Source organism: Tamandua tetradactyla, chromosome 26 (genome assembly GCF_023851605.1).
Source record: "Tamandua tetradactyla isolate mTamTet1 chromosome 26, mTamTet1.pri, whole genome shotgun sequence".
In the NCBI taxonomy this organism is placed as follows: domain Eukaryota; kingdom Metazoa; phylum Chordata; class Mammalia; order Pilosa; family Myrmecophagidae; genus Tamandua; species Tamandua tetradactyla.
Genome location: NC_135352.1, coordinates 39,818,148 through 39,839,009, shown reverse-complemented (window position 1 = coordinate 39,839,009; position 20,862 = coordinate 39,818,148). Strand labels below are relative to the sequence as shown.

At 39.4% G+C, this 20,862-nt stretch overlaps 1 protein-coding gene across 5 annotated transcripts in view; it reads left to right on the top strand.

Annotated features, from left to right (window-relative positions):
* The window catches only part of GALNT7 (polypeptide N-acetylgalactosaminyltransferase 7), a 134,402-nt gene that overhangs the window by 91,788 nt on the left and 21,752 nt on the right, over positions 1-20,862 (top strand). For all 5 annotated transcript variants that reach the window (XM_077144309.1, XM_077144306.1, XM_077144307.1 and 2 more), the window contains exons 3-5: positions 15,751-15,917; positions 19,940-20,070; positions 20,290-20,369. In XM_077144309.1, coding sequence (XP_077000424.1) covers positions 15,751-15,917; positions 19,940-20,070; positions 20,290-20,369 — 378 coding nt within the window. The remainder of the gene's footprint in view (positions 1-15,750; positions 15,918-19,939; positions 20,071-20,289; positions 20,370-20,862) is intronic.

The window sequence follows — 20,862 nt, the reverse complement described above, 5'->3', positions numbered from 1 at the left end:
GAAAAATCTGATAATGTGTTTAGAAATGTCAGGACCAAGAAAGCGAAGACTATTTTACCCATTCAAGGGACAGAAATAAACTGACCTAATTACTATAAATTTCCCCATAATTCATCCCCCTTTCTTCGTCACCATCCCTGCTTCTCCACTTTACCCCCACCTCCTCCTTTTACAGATGTCTTACTGCTCAAATGGGCTTGGGAAGGAAGGTGAAATCATGCCAAGATGTTTTCAGCGGCTGCTGTAGTCACCAGGACATGTTCGCACTGTGTGGAATATTCATTAGATCTGGGGCTGAACTAGGCCCCACTGATTAGCAGGCCTGATCTGAACTTCAGAGGGTACTGCTGACCTGGCACGGGTGCTGCTCGCTACTCCGGCCCCAAGTACACCGCCTTACCTAAATGGTTAGATGCTATACTGAACCTGTTTAATTTCCTGCTAACTAGCCCAGACTTTTATCAGGAACACTTAATAATTTTAGATTTTATTTTCCTTCCTCCTAAAGAGAAGCAGTTTAAATTCTTCCCAGGTAGCATACAAACAAAAGAATGTCGCACCTTCTTTACTCGGTTTTTCTTGGTCTCAAGGAAACATATCACAAAGTCCGAGAGACCATGGAGGCCAATTATGGTAACACAGGAAAAGGAATGAATGCTTTCTGAGAAGAATGCATGGTCCATTCTTCTCCCGTGGGATCCAGTGAGAGCAGACAGCTCTCCCCCACCCCCGCCCCCAAGTGATGTGGGGAAGTAGTTTACAGAAGTCTTGTGAAGAAAAGAGCAAGATAATACAAATGTGTGCATGTTTCTAGAGCCCCAGAAGAGAAAATGCTAATAAAACATACTTTGAAGTACAGCCACTAGTTTTAAAAATACTCAGAGGTACAGAGTGTGGTGACTGGCAGTATGTGAGATAGGGATAGTTTTCCTGGAGAAATCTTTGGCATTTAGGCAGAAATAATTTGGAGATAAATAAAGGCAAAACTGGTTTTCTCCTTTAGTTTATCATTGTCCATGGTCCCCAAAATAAAGATTTAACGGATTGACAAGAGCTTCAGAAAATGAGGCATCAGGTAAGGTATCCAAGGGATTCTATTAAATGACTCCTGTGAGGGTTTACAGACTGAAGAAAAAAAAAAGTACTTAGTGACAAGTGTTATATGAAAAAAATTGGGGGGAAGAAAATTGGAGTTCTGTGTTCTCACATCTTAGCTTAGGTCATGAGGAAACTGCAAAACACACAGACACTCACATTTCCTTTCTTTAATGAAGGCATCAGTGTAAAAGAGCATGTGAAGTCAGCGCTGGGGCCCTGGGGGGGCACTGTGGCCTCACCCCCCCCCCCCCACGAGCAATGTCACACATGGCAGGACGTAGAAGCAGCAGCTGTCAGAGAGAGGGGACCTGAGAAGTCAGTGAAATGCATTTAGACACACACAAGGTCTCTGGATTACTGTGAAGTGATGTCCACTCACCCCTGTCTACAGGAATTCAGAAGTCAAACTTTTTTACTCTTGAGACACATAATTGAGTTTATCAATTGCTTTAGAATATCTAGGATTTTTTTTAAGTCGTTTCAGAATACCTAGGATTTCTTAGTGCTTTGATGGATTTTTCAGAGGTGGAATTCTTCCAAGACGCGAAATACTTCATTTCTAAAATGGTGATAATTAAACAGATTTACTCAGTAATATCTGAAACATTGTACTGGAACTCAGAAGAGCTGACTTTCCAGTTTGGATTTATAAACCACCAAAAGTTGGTAATTAGCCAACTTTTCATCCTCCAGAACTGTTGTGTCCTTGTTTCTGTTTTCCTTTCCCATGTAAACACATTTTACCTGCGCTGGTGCCCCCCCCACCCCCACCCCCAAGGAACGACAGTCTTCTTGACAGCTTTGCTCGGTGTGTTCCATCAGAAAAGTGAAAGAGCCATATAATTAGATGGGATTACGTGGAATAGCCAGCTCCTATCAGAAGGTGGAAAAAATAGTAGAAATGAAGTGCAGAGGCACCTTAAGCATTACTTGCAAATCTGTCAAATACCATAATGTTGAATCAGAAGCATAAATAGCAATGTTTTATGAATTGTGCCCTTGCTTCTTCTTATAATAGATGCAGTTCAGCAAAGCTATCTACAAAGTTGATCTAATTCTGTTAGTAAGGTATTGCTCTTGCTCTCTGAAGAATGCTTTCATGTCATAGTTTTAAGAACAGAGGTATAAAAAAAAAAAAAAAGAACAGTGGTATGAGAGCAGAGCTCCAGCCTTGTGGTGTGTTGATTATGAAGCTGCCAGAGTAAAGTTCTGGTCACTTGTAGCAACTTTATTTTTAAATGTTTTGAAAAAAAAATAAAGAAATATATATGTTGGAGAAAATAAAAATCACCTACAGGTAATCCTGCCACCCACGTGGGATTTTTTACAATGAGATCCAACAGTACATATTATTTCATATACTGCATTTCTCTAATATAGTAAACATTTTTCAAAAAGCTGTATAGTAGATGTTTGAGTTTGCTGAAGCTTCCGGAATGCACTGCACCAGAAATGGAACAGCTTCTGAAAAGGGAATTCATTAAGTTGCAAGTTTACAGTTCTAAGGCTGCCAGAATGTCCACATTAAGGCAAGGCTATAAAAATGTCCAAAATAAGACCTTGGTTCAAGAAGGCTGATGGTTTTTCTCTTAGCTGGAAAGGCCCATGGCATCCTCTGCTAGCTTTCTCTCCAGGCTTCTTCCCCGGCTTCCCCGGGGGTATTTTCTTCATGCATCTCCCAACGGTCTCTGGCTGTGTGGGCTCTGTTGGCTCTGAGCTCTTTCCAAAATGGTCCCCTCTTAAAGGGCTCCAGTAAGCATCCCCACCTTGAGTGGGTGGAGACGCATCTCCATGGAAACCATCTAGTCGTAAGTTACCACCTACAAGTTGGGTGGGTCACATCGCCATGAAAACAGTAGAAAAGCTCCCACCCAGCAGTATTGAAGGAGGATTAAAGGACATGACTTTTCTGGGGTCCATAATAGCTGCACGCCAGCACAGTAGGTATTTCACTTTTTCTCTCTATTATAAATAATACTTTGATGAACAACTTTTTGGCTAAATCTTTGTGCTCATCACTAACTACTGAAATAGGACAAATTCCTAGTGAAATCTCTAAATCAAAGGGTGAGTAACTGTTCACATTTACTGGGTAGTATTTTTTCAAGTCTGGAATCTCTTCCCCACTGCCCACCATATCCCTGTTGCACATTGCTCTATCAGCTTCTACCTCATACAGATAGAACAAAGAACGTCAGAGAGTAGGTTGGCTTTGGTCTTTTCCTTTTTGGGGAGGTAGTGGTAATAGTCTCCTCCTGTATATAGGGCTATCCTTAGACCAGGGAGAAATTCAGGGACTCGAAGGAAAGAAGGCAACAAATTGGTAATACACTGTCTGGAGATAACAGTTAAAGGGACCTCAGCTTGTTGTATTATATGTGTGCCCTCCTCGGGTTGCCTACCAGATTTTAAATAAACACAAATGTTCCCTAAAATTGCAATTTGAGATTTCCTGGCATTTGTCTTCCTCAGGGAGAGAACTAACATACCATTTTAGCTCTTAGCTTATCATTCCATTCCATCTTTGAGCCCTGAGTTTTTTGATAATTAACTTCAGCTCACTTTTGGTGACTAATTAGCCTTGAAAGGATTTGATTTCCTGGAAAATGACAATGAAGCAAAGATGTAAGAGAGAAATAAAGATAATCCAATTAATGCAAGAATAGGCGACTACTTTAATGATTTCTCAAATAGCATTACCAAATTTTCTCCTACAAAATATTTATTAAACATCTTATATGTAGCAATTATCTCATATACTAAATGAATAACCTGGCCTCCTAGTACCTTTAACAAGATAAATGACTAAACATAGCTAAAATACTCATATAGCCCCAGAAGTTGCTGGTGTACACTATGTACTCTTCTCCACACCTGTAATTAGAGTCTTACAGTTGAGAGAACCTTCAGATGATCTAGTGCATTTCTCCATTTTACTGAGGGATGTTAGTATCAATCTTTTTTTTAAGACTTCCATAGATAAATATTAAACAGCCCACAGTAGTAACTCCTTCAGCATCAACAGTTCTCTGTTGGGAAATATTTACTAACTTGCACACCTACAGTTACCATGCTACCCCTCTAAGCTTCTACCTCTTCTTCAGTCATCTGCAGTGTCAACATTTGGTTTGGGGAATGAAAGTTCTCCATATGGTTGATGTGATTTCCTTACTCTAGTTAGAGCATATTAAGAAAGCATAATCACTCACCGAGTGGTGAAACATGGAATAGGAAGATGACTCAATAAACATTTTTAAGGAATGTTTGCAAAGTGTGATTTTCAAATCTGTGTTGAACTTAAATTCCCAACTTGGTCTCTGCAAATTGTTTTTACTGACTTGCACTTTACTATGATGTGATCCGTCGACGTCGGCAGCCTCCATGAAAAGTGGTGAATGAAGCTCATCATTGCATTTACCATAAGGAGGCCCCCTGGAAAAAATCCCATCTGGACTTCACACCAGGAATAGTTGTACTTCAGAACCAACTGTTTCGTTAAATACAAACCCTGTCAGAATTTCCATGTTCGAAAATTCAAGCCCAGTTGTGCCCCACCCATAAGAAGTGTCTGTAGGGGGATGGAGGGCAGGTCACACAGGCGTCATGTTGCACAACTCAGGGTGACGTCGTCCACAGTGCACTCTGCATGAACTGTGCCCCGGGGTTGTGCATCGGGAGCCCTGGACTGTGCACTTTTGAAGCCTCATCCTTGACCCCTCCTCCTTCTTTACTCATCCTCTTTTTTAAGAACCCATTTTTTTCCCTCCTACTTTTGATTTTTGTAATTGGTGTGCCTTTATAAGCTACACCAAGCCCTTTGTGGAGTAAAGTACAGCATAAATAAATAAGTTGAAGACCCAAGCCTTTGTCAGCTCTTGTGTTCGTGTCTTCACAAATTATGCCTCAGCTATGCCTCAGCACCCAATTTTGATCCTTAAGCCTTTTGGCGATTGTTGTTTCAGTTCATATCTTGGTGCTTGATAAGCTGGTACTTCTTTAAAATCAGAATATGGTTTGTAAGCTCATATTTGAAGTGAAAGTCCAATTTAGCTATAAACATATGGCTCACACTGTAAAATGCTATTTTTTCTTATCCAGGGAGTTTTGAAAAAAACAGACAAGAATATATGTCCAGTACTAGGATTCCCTGCCAGATTTTTTCCCTAAATTAGGGTTTTAGATTTCAGATCATTAACTGAACATATCTGTCTGAGTATATTTTCCTTTTCAATAAAAAAAAATTTGGAGACAGCTGCCCAACAGACTGCGTGCAGTTTCCTTCATTTTCCCTGCTTAGTATCATCAACCCTTAAAATCAGATAGAGAGCCACAGAGCTGTGCACAGTCATTTTATTGGTGACCATATATTCCCTGGGTGTTAGATGTAAATTAAAAAATCATTTTCATGTTTGTTTTGAAGCATATGTTTGTAAGCAATTCTTAGTATATCTGTGGTTTAGAGGGAAAAATCTTAGAGTCTTATAATTTGTTTTTTTGTTTTTTGACATGGGCAGGCACTGGGAACCAAACCCAGGTCTCCAGCATGGCAGGCAAGAATTCTGCCACTGAGCCACCATCAGACCGCCCCTTATGATTTGTTTTTAAATTGCATCTCCTGCCACTAACTGTGTGACTTTTAAGCAAATCATATAACCTAGAGGAGCCTTAACTTACTTATGAGTGAATCAAATGTACAAATGCCTGCCCTCCCGACCTCACAGAGATAACTGCAGACTCCAATGAGATCATGTGAATGAAAATGCTTTGGAAATTGTAAGAATTCTTAGAACAACATTTCTCCAGTCTGGGATAAAATGAGGTCACAATGACTAATAGCAGAAATGCCATTTGGATCAAATACCGTCCACTCTAAGAATTTTAGCTTTCTCAAATTCTTCCCAGCTAGGTCTGGAATTCATTGGGGATATTGAACACATGCTTGGGAACTAATCATCTTGGATTTTGTAAGGGCTCTTATGTTCCTTGTCCCTGGCTCACTGAAGCAGTCTTTCCATTGCCGTCATGCAGCCCGTGCACATGGAATCCATTCGTCAGGTCCTTGATGCTTCAGTATCCTCACCAGAGGGATGGATAGCCACTCCCTGTGACCACTCTTGAAGCCTGCCAGCTGTAAAGGCCTCACATCTTCTCTTGTAGTATCTCAGAATGGAGAAAATGCCGTCACATCACATTGGGCTCGTTAAGACCCCAGATGGTGTAGGAGGGGCCTCAGTGGAATGGCTGAGATGGAAATGTCCTCCTCTGGAAGCCATGCCCGAAGCCTCCTGCACAGAGTTTGTGCACATTATTTAAGGTCGCTTAAATAATGGTGGTGGTGTCACGTTTAGGCACCTCTGCCTTGTTTGGAGCAGTGCATTCTAACCCTACTGACTGCCTTCGAGGGTCATTGGCCGCTGAGCTCCAGATGGGAACCTGAGGGAAAGGCAACATGACAGCTAATGCCTGGGCAGCTGTGGGGGTGCCCGGAAGTTAGGGGAAGTGGAAATAAATACAAATACGGGCTTTTCACAGAGCCCTGCATCACAGGAGGCCATACATGACCCAGGCAGGCAGTGGCACTGCTCTTTGTTACCCACTACCTAAAGTTGTGGTTTTTACCAGCTCTTTTTAGACCTCCCTTGCCTTAGAATTCAGCTACATTGGGCTGGAGAGTTTCTTTCTGGTCTTTCTTCTCTGCTAAGAATTGTCTCTTTCCCCCAAAACACTGATAATTCGGACTTTGAAACACCTGTGCACCTTAGCTCTCTGCCCTTAAAATGAAGTCTGCCTCAGCAGAAGCTTGGGGGCAGCGATCTGGTTGGAACCAGGGCGAGGGCAGTTGTCTTAAAGCCACACACACTTGGCACACATGTTTTTTATCCGGCCAGAGCTGACTGGGAGAGGTGGACCTGATGGAGGTTATCGGCATGATGGGCTAAAGCCCCTCATGGGCCCTGCCTCCCCGCTGGCGCTGGTCTCTTACCTTCAACCATGGTCCGATGCAGCAGGGGTTCTAGTTATCAGCCTTGTGTCTCAGTGAGCTCGTTTTATCCAGAAAGGTGATATGCTTGAAAAACTTTTGCAGGCCCAGCCATAATTGATTCTGTTTATTTATTTTGACTTTCAGCCCCAATAGAACAGGAATTAAATTTATTATCCTCCGTTTCATTTAATTTTTATTTCATTAATGAAGGAAGTGAGTAGGTATTCTGTGATACAGTGCAATGTTGAAAAAAGCAGTATTACAAAAATTTTTTAATTCAAATCAACAAATATTTATTGTAAAAACATAATACATAAAAATGCTTTTCTAAGAGCAGAACTTCTGATGATTGGCTTTACTGACATTTTCATCTTGCAGTTTGTTAAGGAATAAAGAGTTCTGTTATTATGGACTTCATTTTGACCTTCAAGGTAAGCTTGATTGATAAAGAAGAATCAATAACAACATGGGGGAAAAGTAAGTAGGTCATTTTAGAGTTCCTAATAGGGGAAGGGATTTAAACTCTTCAAGACATCAAGGGAGAGTTCTGAGGAAATGATAAAATAAAAAAACATAGCCTCTTCCCAGAGCCTGCACATGCCAAAAAACAAACAAACAACAAAAAAAAAACTATAGCCTCAATTTTATTGGGCCTAGTCATACAAGGAATATATTATTAAGAAGGAGATAGTCTGCATGGAGGTTAAAATAGGGGTGGCAGAGAAAAGATAGACTCTCCCAGCTGTCCAGTGGAGAGTTGGCCCCAGCCAGCCAGCCTAAATTTACTCTGTTTAACAAACCCTGTGGTGGAGCGGGATATATATGCATGGAGCTTTAGAACTGTAAGGTACTAGTTAAGACCTTAGATTCCATTTCACCAAGCAACCTTTTGATCGTAACCAGAATTTGCAGGCAGATTTTCTGGTGATGACTGGGCTGTGTGAAAATTATTTTCTAATTTCCAATTAATATTTTGCATTTCAGTCTCTTATACGGTTAGCATGTTATTCCTGTAAGATTAATCAATTTTGTACATTGATAAAAATGGTTTATAGATTCTACCATGTAATGCCATCTAATAAAGTAATCTCTTAAGTTATCCTTCTGTAACTTCAACAGTAACCTTAGGTGGATCGCCAATAATCTCAAATTTAAAGATAGATAAAAATATAGTGAAAATCTGTTTACTTCCTTGAAGTCATAGGTAGTGAGCGAAAGCTTACAAAAATGTTGAGAGTAGCATGTTAGTTATGGATTATTTGCAGGCAACAAATCTACTGAAACAGTTTAGGCTGAAAAAGTGGGGGGAAGGGTTCCTAATTAAAGGAATATATTGGGGGCCGGTGTGAGGGTAGTTCAGTGGTAGAATTCTCGCCTGCCATGCGGGAAGCCCAGGTTCAATTCTGGCCCACGCACTTCCTAAGCAAACAAACAAAAGAAACCAAAACAAACAAACAAACACAAATGCAACAAATGGTGCTGCAATAACGGGATACTCACATGGAAAAACAATGAAATGTGACCCCGCCAGACAGCACACAAATTTAAAAAAAATAATAAAAAATGGAGTAAAGGAGCATCTTTTAGAACCCAAGGTCAGGATATTCATGGGAGACTTGGGATGGAGAACAGAGAGGTTGAGAACCAGAGCTGTCTCTCTGAGAGGGCAAACGCACCTCTGCGTCTCTCCGCCTCTGCTTTCCTGCGGGACTGGCTGCCCAGCCCTTGCCTCTTGGTCTCGTGCCCATTCAGGGACCCCAACAGAAACCACGTCGGGTCCCAGAAGCCTGAGCTCAGGGAGCGGGGTTCAGATTGAGCAGCTTCGGCAGCTGTCCACCACCAGTCCCTTCTGCTGGGCCAGGCTTGGCATCACACAGACTCTTCTCCTCAAGAACTGCTCTTTAGGGAGAGTCCTAGAGAAGGGGGCTCACAGGGCTGTGGGTGATGGGCAGTTTTCAGAGGGCAGGAGATTTTCCAGACACACAGCCCAAGCGGTATTTGCTAAAGGTAACCAGAAAAAGAGAAAAGATTTAAAGAAATCTGTTTGGAGTAAAATAAAAAAAGAGCAAAGAGTAAGAAATATTATTAAGGTGTGTTACATGATGTTAATGTATGAGAAAAAAACGAATTTATGCAATGCTCTTTTGTTTCCTGCTTAGCTACCTGCAGAAATGATCTCATTATTGATAATTACATAACGAACCTGTTTGGGGGGAATTAAATCCAAAAATAATGAGGACAGAATAAGAATGCACTTGTGTTAATTTATTTGAGGCCTTCAGGCACAGATTAATTATATTGTTAGATATCGAGGAACTTGCCAAATGAGTTTTAAGAGGAAGTGCTATCAGTAATCCAGAGGTATTGCAGAAGAAGAAAGAGTTTAGGAAACTGGAAGTGGGAAAATATCACCTTATTATTGAAAGAGGAGCGAGAAAGTTTGGTTCTGGAAATTTGACATTGATGCAGAATAAGTTCCTAGGTCATTTATGAGTACTTAAAACAGCCACCACTAGGTACCAAAGTCTGCCCATGGAAAGGAGTCAGACCAAACTCGTAACCGGATCTAAAAGAAGACATTAGCTCACACTAGTGGACCAGGAGACTGTGTGACACCTAATACATCTTCATTTTAGCAGGATATTTGAGTAAAGTCTTCCGATCCCTGTGGACAAGATAAAGTAATGTGGTGTGAATGGTAGTGCACTTAGATGAAATTGATGAATGGAGTGGTATCTCCTTTCAGGGATAACACGTAGCCTTAAAGTACAATATTTAACTTTCTCATATTCATCTATATCAACAGGGGATGAAGAGATAGAAATCGTACAAATCCAATTTCCAACATAGAAAGGAGAAGGGATTATTCTGTATACCAACAGACTCATCAGAGAGTGCAGAACTTGCTGGAGCATGCATGTAAACCAACAATATAATATGTGATAAGTGTTAAAATGTGGTAATTTATACTGGCAACTGGAAAAATACAGTGGGAAATATTGAGCTCAGCAGAAATTTAGGGAGAAAAGTTCTAGGGATTTGTGAGCCAGCAATATTATATGGTTGTAAAGAAAATTAAGCAGTGCCAGTGCAATTTTAGGTTATGCTTACAAAGGAATTATATCTAGAATATGGCTTTTAATATTGTCCACTTAGGTTAGCAAGTCCACATTTGAATTATTATAGCAATCTTTCTGGGAAGTACGTTGGCAAAATGGAGCACATTCAGAGAGCAGTGATAAGGAAGTTGGATCTGTACATTTCTTTTGAGACTTAGATTCTTTATTTTACTATGGGAACTGTACTGTAAGGAATAAAATCTGTCATGACATTGCTTCTGTTCTCAAGTTTACTTTGTTTAATTCTAACCACAGTCACAGAAACAGAACACTTAGGTAAAGTCTACACCGCCCTCCCCATCAATCTCTTGAACTTCAGCAGTAGGTTTCACAGTGATAATTCTACTTTCATTGAAAGTGTATATTGGTTTCTGAGCACTAAGTTAAATTTTTATATTCTACATTGCTAATTTATTCAGCCATTGGATAGCAGCACTTTTTTATATAGATTGTAAATATTTTCCCTTGTCCTTTTATCGTGGGAATGAGCAAAGACGGTTTAGATAGAGGCAGGGAAGATTCTCTATTTAAAAATGCAAGTGGGTAGTTAGCAAATAAGTATGTCTCATATTGAGGGTTTGTTTCCTATGCCTAATGAATCTTCCCCATTAGATTTGGACTGCTTGCAAAATAAAGGAAGGGAATCCCAATTGACCCTTTATTAGGACTCTTGGTGAATGATCTAGAAATAAAATGCAACCTCAAAAGGTAGAGGGGGAATGAATGCACACATAAGTACACAAGCCTACACACAGACATCGCCGTGGATTAATCATAGCATATATTGATTGTAGAGACTTGCAGTTTTAGATTTTATTTATCCATAAAGTCTAAATACATCAAGATTTTATATGAAACTACAGTTAAAAAACATAGCTGGTACAGAGAGATTGATTGCAAGTAAAATTCTGCTGAATACCAAGTACCTGACCCCCACAGCTACCATGAAATATTCTGTAAAACTCTTTAAGAACAGCTCAATAGCTTTAATCATTGCAAGTCTATAATCTCAGTGTGAATATGTGAGATCAGAGCTGTTCTTTAACATAGCTTGAAGCATTACTATCCTTGATGTTAGAGAATGTAAAAGTTCTCTTGGAAAATGAGAAACCAGAGAGCAGAAATCAGTCAAAAATCTTTAACAGGACCCATCCTTTTTTTTTTTTTTAAATGTGGCATACTTGTTTCACTTGGCCTTCTTTCTTTTTAGAACTTACTACAAATTCTGTATCAGGAAAGTGAGTGAAATTATGCAAAACGGGGTTTTCTTCTAGTTCCAAAGTGCGTCTTTTGATACCAAGTCTTAACATCAAGGCTATATGTATTATAAGCACATATATTTCTATATATGTGTGTTCATAATACATATAAGCACATATATAAAATGTTTTATATTTTATATATAAAATATTTAATTTTTATATTTTAAATATTTAAAAAACCATATCAAATCATGGTTTTAATTTCTCTTTCACTGATGACTAATGAAGTCTACTACTAAAAGGCTTACTGGACATTTAGATATCCTCTCGTGATGTACCTGTTCATGTATTTTGCTCATTTATCTATTGAGTTATTTGTCTCATTTTAAAATGACTTTTAGGAAATTGTGCATATTTGGGATATGACTCCTTTATCAGATGTATGTAGTGTGAATATCTGCTCCCACTATAGCTTGCCTTTTTACTTCCTTAATTTTTTATTATAAACAGAAATTCTTAACTTCGGTGTAATCCAGCTTATCCATGGTTTCCTTCACAGTGCTCTTTGTGTTCTGTTTAAGAAATCTTTGCCTACCCCAAGGTCCTGAAGATATTCTTCTATATTTTCTTCAAAAAGTTCTTATCGTTCTTCCTTTCACATTTAGAATTTGGAATTAATTTTTTGTTTATGATATGAATCAGGTCAAAATTCATATTTTCCATATAGACAACTAACTGACCTATCACCATTTATTGGGGGAAATAACAGCATTTTCCCAATGCACTTTAATATCACCTTTGTCAAAATCAAAATCAAGTGACTTTACGTGTTTTGTCTGTTCCTGGACTCTCTATTCTGCTCTATTGATTTATTTATCATTGCATAATTACTGGCTTACTCAAGCTTTTTTCTTTTTTTTTCCTGCATGGGCAGGCATGGGGAATCGAACCCAGGTCTCCGGCATGGCAGGCGAGAACTCTGCCTGCTGAGCCACTAAGCTTTTATAATCCGAATATTTGGTAAAGTCCTCCAGTTTGATTTTCTTCACGATGACTTTCACTGCCCTTGGCTCTTCTTTGCATGATTTCATATAGAATTTAGTCAACTTATCAATTTCCATTTTTAAAAAAAGTACAAGGATTTCAATTAAGATTGCACTGGATAGGGTGGGCCACGGTGGCTCAGCAGGCAAGAATGCTTGCCTGCCATGCCAGAGGACCCGGGTTCGATTCCCGGTTCCTGCCCATGTAAAAAAAAAAAAAGAGAGATTGCACTGGATAACTTTGGGGAGAACTACTATCTTTACAATATTGAGTCTTTCAATCCAAGAACATGATGTATTAACTTTGCGAATATTTGAGTCTTCTTTAATTTCCACTATCTTCAATTTTTTAAAAACTTTTCCCTTCAGCCAGGTACCGTCTTCAGCAGTGCCGGGTCTGCCGTGAGTCAGAACTGTCATCTGCCCTGCCGAGAGCTACAGCTCAGAGCCCGGTGGTGAGAGGCAGAGGATGAGAAAGGTGGCCCAGGTCTCCCTCTGGCTTATGGTTAGGTGGCTTTTTAGTCTATTGGCCCTGCCTGTGTCAAGGTAAACATACTTTCTCGGTCTGGGTCAGTGCTCTCCAGAAACACCCATCTTCTTACAAGATCTACATTCCTCTCCTGCTGTGTTTTTGCATTTATTATTCTGAAAGAGCACTCGGGCCCTCGGACTCTGAGCTCCACTTGAAAGCCTTCTTTGTTTAACCTGATGCTGAAGGATGCCATACCCCACCGGCCCTTCCTCATTCCTCCAGTGGTCACCGGGTGGAAGGGCAGGGAAGAAGGGGAAGGAGGAGTGCTCCTGCTGCGGGGCAGTGCTCTCTGAGGGCCTGGTGTTCGCTGGGTGGATTAACGTCCATATCTAGTCTTAGACCTCAGATCAGTTCTTAGCCTTTCATACACAGCCTAAGCTAGAATTCGTTTTCTTTTGTTTTATATTTAGCCTCATCACTATTTTTATAAACTCAAGACAGCCTGGGTTTATTTCCTGGCTTCATTACTTACTAGCTTTATAATCTTGTGCAAATCATTCCTGTCTGTGCCTCGGTCTCCTCATCTGTACAATGGGTATTAATAGGGTACCAACCTCAAAGTGGTATTGGTCAATGTAAGTAAAGTAAATAGAGTAATGCCTGGTATATAAGTATATGCTGTAATTTGCTATTATTCTTCAAATGCCTTTCTTTGTAACTTTTCCTCCTTAACTTGTATAGTTTTTATATTTTAATGATCTGTTCCCTCCCCACTTCTTTGGTCTCAGTACTTTTTTTTATCACCCATCTGGTATGACCTTTCACATCACTGGCTCTAGGAGGCCCCTGTGACCACAAAACTTGCAGCTGAGGCCTACCTGTCATGTGCTCCCTGCTTCTACACTGACACACTCAGGGGAAGTACAAAGATTTTGCTCCATGTCTCTCCCCCTGTAAGACTGTGGGCTTCATACGGCCGGAGACGGTGTCTGTCTTGTTGGCTGTCGTGGTTCAGGCACCCAGCTCAGAGCATGATATATAGTAAGTGTTTAATACCTATTTTATTTTTTTGTTATGCTGTATGGCAGGGATCACACTTCATTCTTTTTCCATGTGAGTATCCTGTTATGCAGCACCATTTGTTAAATTTGTGTGTGTTTGTTTTTTCTTTCTTTGCTTGCTTGTTTGTTTGTCTTTTGGAAGTACATGCACCGGGAATCAAACCCGGGTCTCCTGCACAGCAGGCAAGAATTCTACCACTGAACGACCCTTGCATCCCCTTAATACCTATTTTTTAATGAGAAAGTGTTAGGTATAGTAAGATGAAATAAGTTACAAACTCAGTCTCTGTGTGATTGTAAAAAGTCTGCTGCTCTTTTTGTCCAGGGTATGGACAGATGAATAAAAAAAATGAAAAAAATAAACAGTAGGGGGGATAAAGGGTAAAATAAATTTGGTAGATGGCAATATTAGTGGTCAGTGAGAGGGAGGAGTAAGGGATATGAGATGCATGAGTTTTTTCTTTTTCCTTTTAATTTCTTGTTTTCTGGAGTGATATAAATTTTCTAAAAAATGTCTATTCGTGGTGCTGAAAACACAACTGTGTGATGAGATTGTGAGCCACAGATTATATACCATGTATGGACTGTGTATGTGTGAAGATTTGTCAATAAAAACATTTAAAAAAGAGCAATTGACTATACACATAGGATGGTATGTGAATAAAACTGTTAAAAAAAAAAAAACTCCGTCTGCTTTTCTATTATAACAACCTCTAAAACATAGACGGCTCAGACCAGGTTTGAAAGGAAAAGGAGTACCTGGAGGAAGGGTGTTTCCCTTTTTATTGGGCCAGACCCTATTCTAGATGTGGTTACTGTTCTACATGCTGGTAAAAGTTATTGAGCTAGTAATGCTAATTATTGTTTTTATGTATCTTGGTTTTAAATTTAATTCAGTCTTTGGTACAATTTTATTTGCTGCTTCATGAAAAGCCTTGGTATAAAAAAAAACTTTCCCTTCAATTTATCAAGGACAAGATGATAGGCTGCAATTGCTAGCTGTGAAAATCTGCTCCTGAACATCTCACTCCTCTCCTGTAGCCAAACAGAAAAAATATATAGATATATTTATATTATTATATTATTTATTTTATATATTAATGCTTCTGTGAAATGCACTGAAACTTCCCTTGTGTCTTTATCAGGCCCTGTCTTGGGTTTCTTTCCCATTAGGAAAAGGTTTCTGGCAACTTCATTCCTGTAATGATTGTTTCAAATACTTTTGTGTAGAACAGCTAAATATCTTTCTTTACTCAATCTAATAGCTATAAGCTATATTAGAACATTGTTTATGCCACAGTTCAGCCCATTTACTTTTTTTTTTCCCCTAAATAGTGTAACTCATTTAGAACAGGGCAGCTTTCAAACATAGTTATATGGTGTCTATTCACAGCAAGCAAAATAACTTCCTTGCACCAAAAAAAAAAACCCTCAAGTTTCAAAAAAGAAAATGAAGATATACGTCATGAGAAAATAGCAAAACTGATAGCTGTAATATCTTAAGCATCCCCAGCTGAGGGTCATAAATTCATGAATTGGTTCTCTTTATAAAACAAATACCTGTTGGTTAGGAGCTAGCTTTGTTTGGGAGTATCTGCATCTCATAGCACTTTCTCTCTTACATCTTGTGTTTTTGTTGAATATAAATGGTTGTATTTCATTCACTTACCTTAGTTAAGTCAATTATATTTAATCCATTCAGAAAACAGTCGTAATAAGTTTGTAACCAACAGGCTTCCCCTAAGTAAATAGGATGATGTTTTCCTTTGCAGATGCAAGTATTGGCATTACGATGAAAACCTGCTGACGTCCAGCGTTGTCATCGTCTTCCATAATGAAGGGTGGTCCACCCTCATGAGGACAGTCCACAGTGTAATTAAAAGGACTCCGAGAAGATATTTAGCAGAAATTGTGTTAATTGATGACTTCAGTAATAAAGGTAATGGCTATACAATGAACATTTTATCTATGAAATAAGTTAATTATCAGTAATTGAAAAAAATGTGATCTCAACATTAGTAGTCTTTAAAAATTAAAAGTTAATGTCTACTGATAGTTTTTAAAACAAGTTGGCAGTGTACCAAGCGTCGTCTATGAATTGCTTTGTTTAATCCTGACAGTGACCCTCTGCAGTGAATATTATCATCTCCATTCTACATATGAAGCTGTGCATGAGCTGTGAATGAGCTTGCCGTCAGTCAGAGAGTTAGTAATACACAGCCAGGTCCAAATCCACAGGCTCCTAAGTCTGTGTATTTAACCACTACCTTACCTAAACCAATTCTTTGGCCCTTATAAATTTTATAAAAAGTTGAGTCATAGAGGTAATTTATTAAAAGACTGAAAATGCAATTGCATGTACATCATGACACTACCTGAAGGGCCATCCATAACTTGTTCAACTGAAATCCACAGACCTATTTCATATCTGTATTTTGCATTTGAATGATGATGCGAGTATTGAATTTGACCAAGAACCATGGGCTATTTTTATTTATAATTGGAAGCATCTGTTAAAGCTTATGTTATTCTAAATTTGATTTAGGATATTGAATAAAAGGAAAATATCTGTTTTATTTTTTATTCTTTTTAAGGAGCCAGCTAATCCAGCATTTAGGGAGGCACTGGTTAGTCTTGGTTCCACTTGGCAAGAGAGAAATTGAGCAGTGGTTTTTAAGATAAGTGGGGGTTTCTTAAGTTAATTTAAATTTTTTCCTTTAAATAGATAAATTATTGTAAGCTGAATATATCTGCTAAACGGCACAAGTGTCAAAAGATAGAAAATGCTACAGTTCAGACCCCAAATCAGCCTACTAAATAAAAATATAATTGCCCTGCTAAAACGCAAGCCTGGATATTTATTTATTCTTCCTTGATTGTTCACAAAAGTGAATTGAAACCTTTGAAAACTGACCAAAGAGCTCAGACCACTCAGGAGTAACAACAGGATATATTTGCATTTCAACAAACACATTTTAAGAGAATCTTTGTGTACTATGGTGCTAAATGTAATGTTAGAAGTAAAGACAGATCATGGGTAGCAGGAAAGACAGTTCAAAATTTTGTGACTTTATAAAAGCTTCCTCCACACTTGATTTAGAGCTCTTACAGGCTCAATGACTAGTTAAGCTCTGCTGTGTTTGTAAGGGCATGACAGAATCTTGAGCTTGTACAAGTGTTAACATGAAGAAGTATTCGCATGGGTGTCTTGTCCTCTTCCGCTGCTCCTTGTGCAACTAATCACTTTTTTTTTTCAACTAATCGCTTTTAATTACACTAGAGAATATATAGCTTCAAAATTTCAGTCACATCAGAAGCATTAACTTAGACATCTTAACTTGGCAGCAATTTTCTATGACAGGGATGTTTTTTCTAAGAATATTATTCCTGTCTCTCTTACAACAAATATTTGAAAATATGTTTTAAAGTGATGTTATTGGTATGCACAATATTTTAGATTTAGAAAAATCTGAATCTACAAAATAACTTCGAGAAATCCCCTGTCTAGGATTATACTGATCTTAATTATTTTTTTCTTTTTTGGGGGGTGCATGGCCTGGGAATCAAACCCGGGTCTCTCGCATGGAAGGCGAGCGTTCCACCCGGGCACCTGATTATACTGATTTTAAGATCTCAATGTTATGAATACAAGTAAAAGCTGAAAGTATGCTAAAAAAATAAATAAAATAAAATAGTGGCGATAAACCAAAAAACAACCACCTAAAAGAACTTCTTGACCCAAGAAAAGGAGAACTGAATTTTGGACAGTTGTGGACATTTTGTCCATTTTACTTTTACGTTTTTATGATCACTGCTCCTGTTAGAAGTAGCAGATGTTCAGTCTCTTGTACTATAACATGGAGGCAGTCCCACCCGGGGTCTGCTTAGCTGAGAGTGCGCAGCGGGGTTGATTACCCTTGAACAGAAGTACCACAAGTACTTTCCCAAGTTCAAAACAACCATAAAATCTGTCAGTCCTAGTAAAATCATACAGTGTTTGGGTCATCTGACTTGAGTGAAAATGTGATTTTTTCTTTTCCAACTGTTTTAAGAAAGTAAAATGTTAGCACAGTCTTTCTCATAAAGACGAAGCTGGTGTAAAGCCTCCCAGAGGAACAGACGATAACTGGGGTTCGTAAGGCTGGGGTTTCTGGGGGTCACAGCGTCCTCCCTAAAGGAGACTGGGCCTGTAACAGAGCGCGGTCCTGCAGCCCCGGGCTGGGGAGGGCCGGGAGAGGGCAGCCCCGCTACAGCCCCAAAGGCTCCCCTCCACATGGCACTTGCCCTGCCAGCAGCCCCGGCCGCAGCCTCTCCTTTGCTCAGCCCCACGCTGCCGAGCGGCCTGGTCTCTGACCGCCTGGGTCTGGGCCGGGCCTAGGGAGACATGGGTGCCCAGGCCACTCTCAGCTCTCCTGCTCACGGGGGCCGGGTCCCTTCCACCCCCATCCCGCTGTCCCCAGCGAGCCACCCGGCCCAACCTGGTACCAGTGGGCGGGGAGGATGGTCAGTGCCCCAGGAGAGGAGGCGACTATTTCACCCACCAGGATCTGCCCAAACAAGCCACAAGCCCACGCCCTCGGGCTCCTCTTAATCCCGGCCTGGAACGGGAAGAGCAAGCCTCGAGTCTGTTTCTGGCCATAAACATTTAGTTAGGCTGCACAGCCAAGAGACAAGCGCCCGCTAGAATACAGAAAGGGCACTGAAAAAGTAACTTAGTACTGTACCAAAGTGAAAATGAGAAGGTAGGAGCCCTCTTAACTTGAAGGGAAAAATTTTCTGGGGGGAAAATATAATTCATCACGAGAATTCAATTTATAATACTCATTAAAACTGGGTGCCATAGTAGAAAAAGGAAAACCTTTTTCTTCTCAATTCTGAATGCCCGTGTGTGGGTGTCTTGCTAGTAACAGGCTCCCTAGGAATGAGTAATGTGTTAACCACTTGCTCTTCTCTAAATACAGCTGGGGTTTTTTGGTTTGTTTTGTTTTTTCTGTTTTTCTATTCATAGGCCAAATTTTTTTTTAACGATTTCGTAATAATTTTTGTGTCCTGAAAAGCATCCCTGAAGTCACCAGGAGCTAGTTACAGCTGCAATGAGCCAAGTTCATGGGCTCACAGTGATATAAACAAAAGCTATTCTCATGCAACAAGAGGCCAAGAGGAAACTTTGGCAAACATGTCTGATTTTTATAAAACAAAATTTCCTCTCCCAAGTTGCAAAAAAAAGAAAATTTTTTTTAGTATGTATTGACCTGACAGTGCTTCAACTACAGAGAAAATGATATCTTTCTATTGGTATCAGCCAGTTTGATGGATCCACACTCGTCATACCAAGGCTGCGTGTATGACTTCAATGCTGGGGAAAGATGACCCACAAACCAACAACCTGTTTGTCCTGTAGTTAGCTTTCCCAATATCAAAGCAACCTTAAAAATCATCTCCTCAGTAAAATTACACAGGATTTGGGCAATCTGACTTGAGTGGATATTTGATTTGTTCTTTCCCAAATATTTTAAGAAAGTAAAACTTTATCATGGGGGGTTCCAGTGAAGCCACATACTGTTATTGATGGACAGTGCATTCCAGAAATCCTTAACCATTGCTTCTGCCAGAAGAAAGATGCTGGCTTGAACACATTTAGATTTGATAACACATGAACTTAAAAAAAAAAACTAACATTTCTTAGAGTCTCAACTGTCAGTTGGCACAGTCTTCACTCAATTTAATGTTTAGAGAGATGTTTGATAATTCTTAGGCTAACCAGTTCTTTATAGGCATTTCAAGCTCAAAATCTAACTTAAATAGCACGGCTTCACCTTACTTCTTTGTAGATTAAACACTCCATCTGATCTATGTAAAATTATTGTTTGCCGAAACCTGTGTCTTAGGAAGGTAATAGTTTAATTAATTTATATACACAGATTTAACTTAGAATGTTGATTGAATTTCTGTTATTCATAGAACACTTAAAAGAAAAGCTGGAAGACTATATTAAGCTGTGGAATGGCCTAGTGAAGTTATTTCGAAATGAAAGACGAGAAGGTTTAATTCAAGCACGAAGTATTGGCGCTCAGAAGGCTAAACTTGGACAGGTAGGAAACATTTGGATTTGGGAACTAAAAGACCATATACCCTTTTAATCACCCTTCAGGCTTTTTAAAAATAGGAATGAGCATGTGATCTTTAGATAACTTATGCCTTAGAATTGATTATAATACTAATTTTTATTAGCAACTCATTTTAAATTGTGTATGATATATGATGTACCGTATGTGAGGAGTATTCTTTCACCCTGCCTTTCTCTTTTTAAGGTTTTGATATATCTTGATGCTCATTGTGAGGTGGCAGTTAACTGGTATGCACCACTTGTAGCTCCCATATCTAAGGACAGGTAACATTCCCTTGCTTTTTTTTTCTTTCCTGATTGAAAACTAAATCTCCTTCCAGAAGGACAAATAATATCCACATTCTTCTGATTCCAGTTCTGTTCAGTGCCTCAGGTTTTGTGTGGCCGGTGTCACCGTTGAGCTAGTCGGTCCTGTGCTTGGGTAGAGCTGAGCTGATGCTTAGGGCTGACTCCCATGTGGGCACTCAGGCATTTGGGATAAGTCCATGGCGTCTCATTCTAGAACACCTTGCAGTTTGGGTTGTTGAAGACACCGACTCTGTCTCCAGAAACTTTCTCTAAGAGTAATAGTAACTGCCCCTTCACACCAGGGTAAGGGATCTAAAGACTTGAAAGAGCATGCTTTAAAATTAGAGCCTTGGTTTTTTAATGCCCTTTTATATGATTAGGTAATAAGGACTAGCTGTTTTGTCAGATCTTTGGGTTCCTATAGAAACTTTAAAAATTAAAAATAGACAGCTAGTAAAATTACACAGGA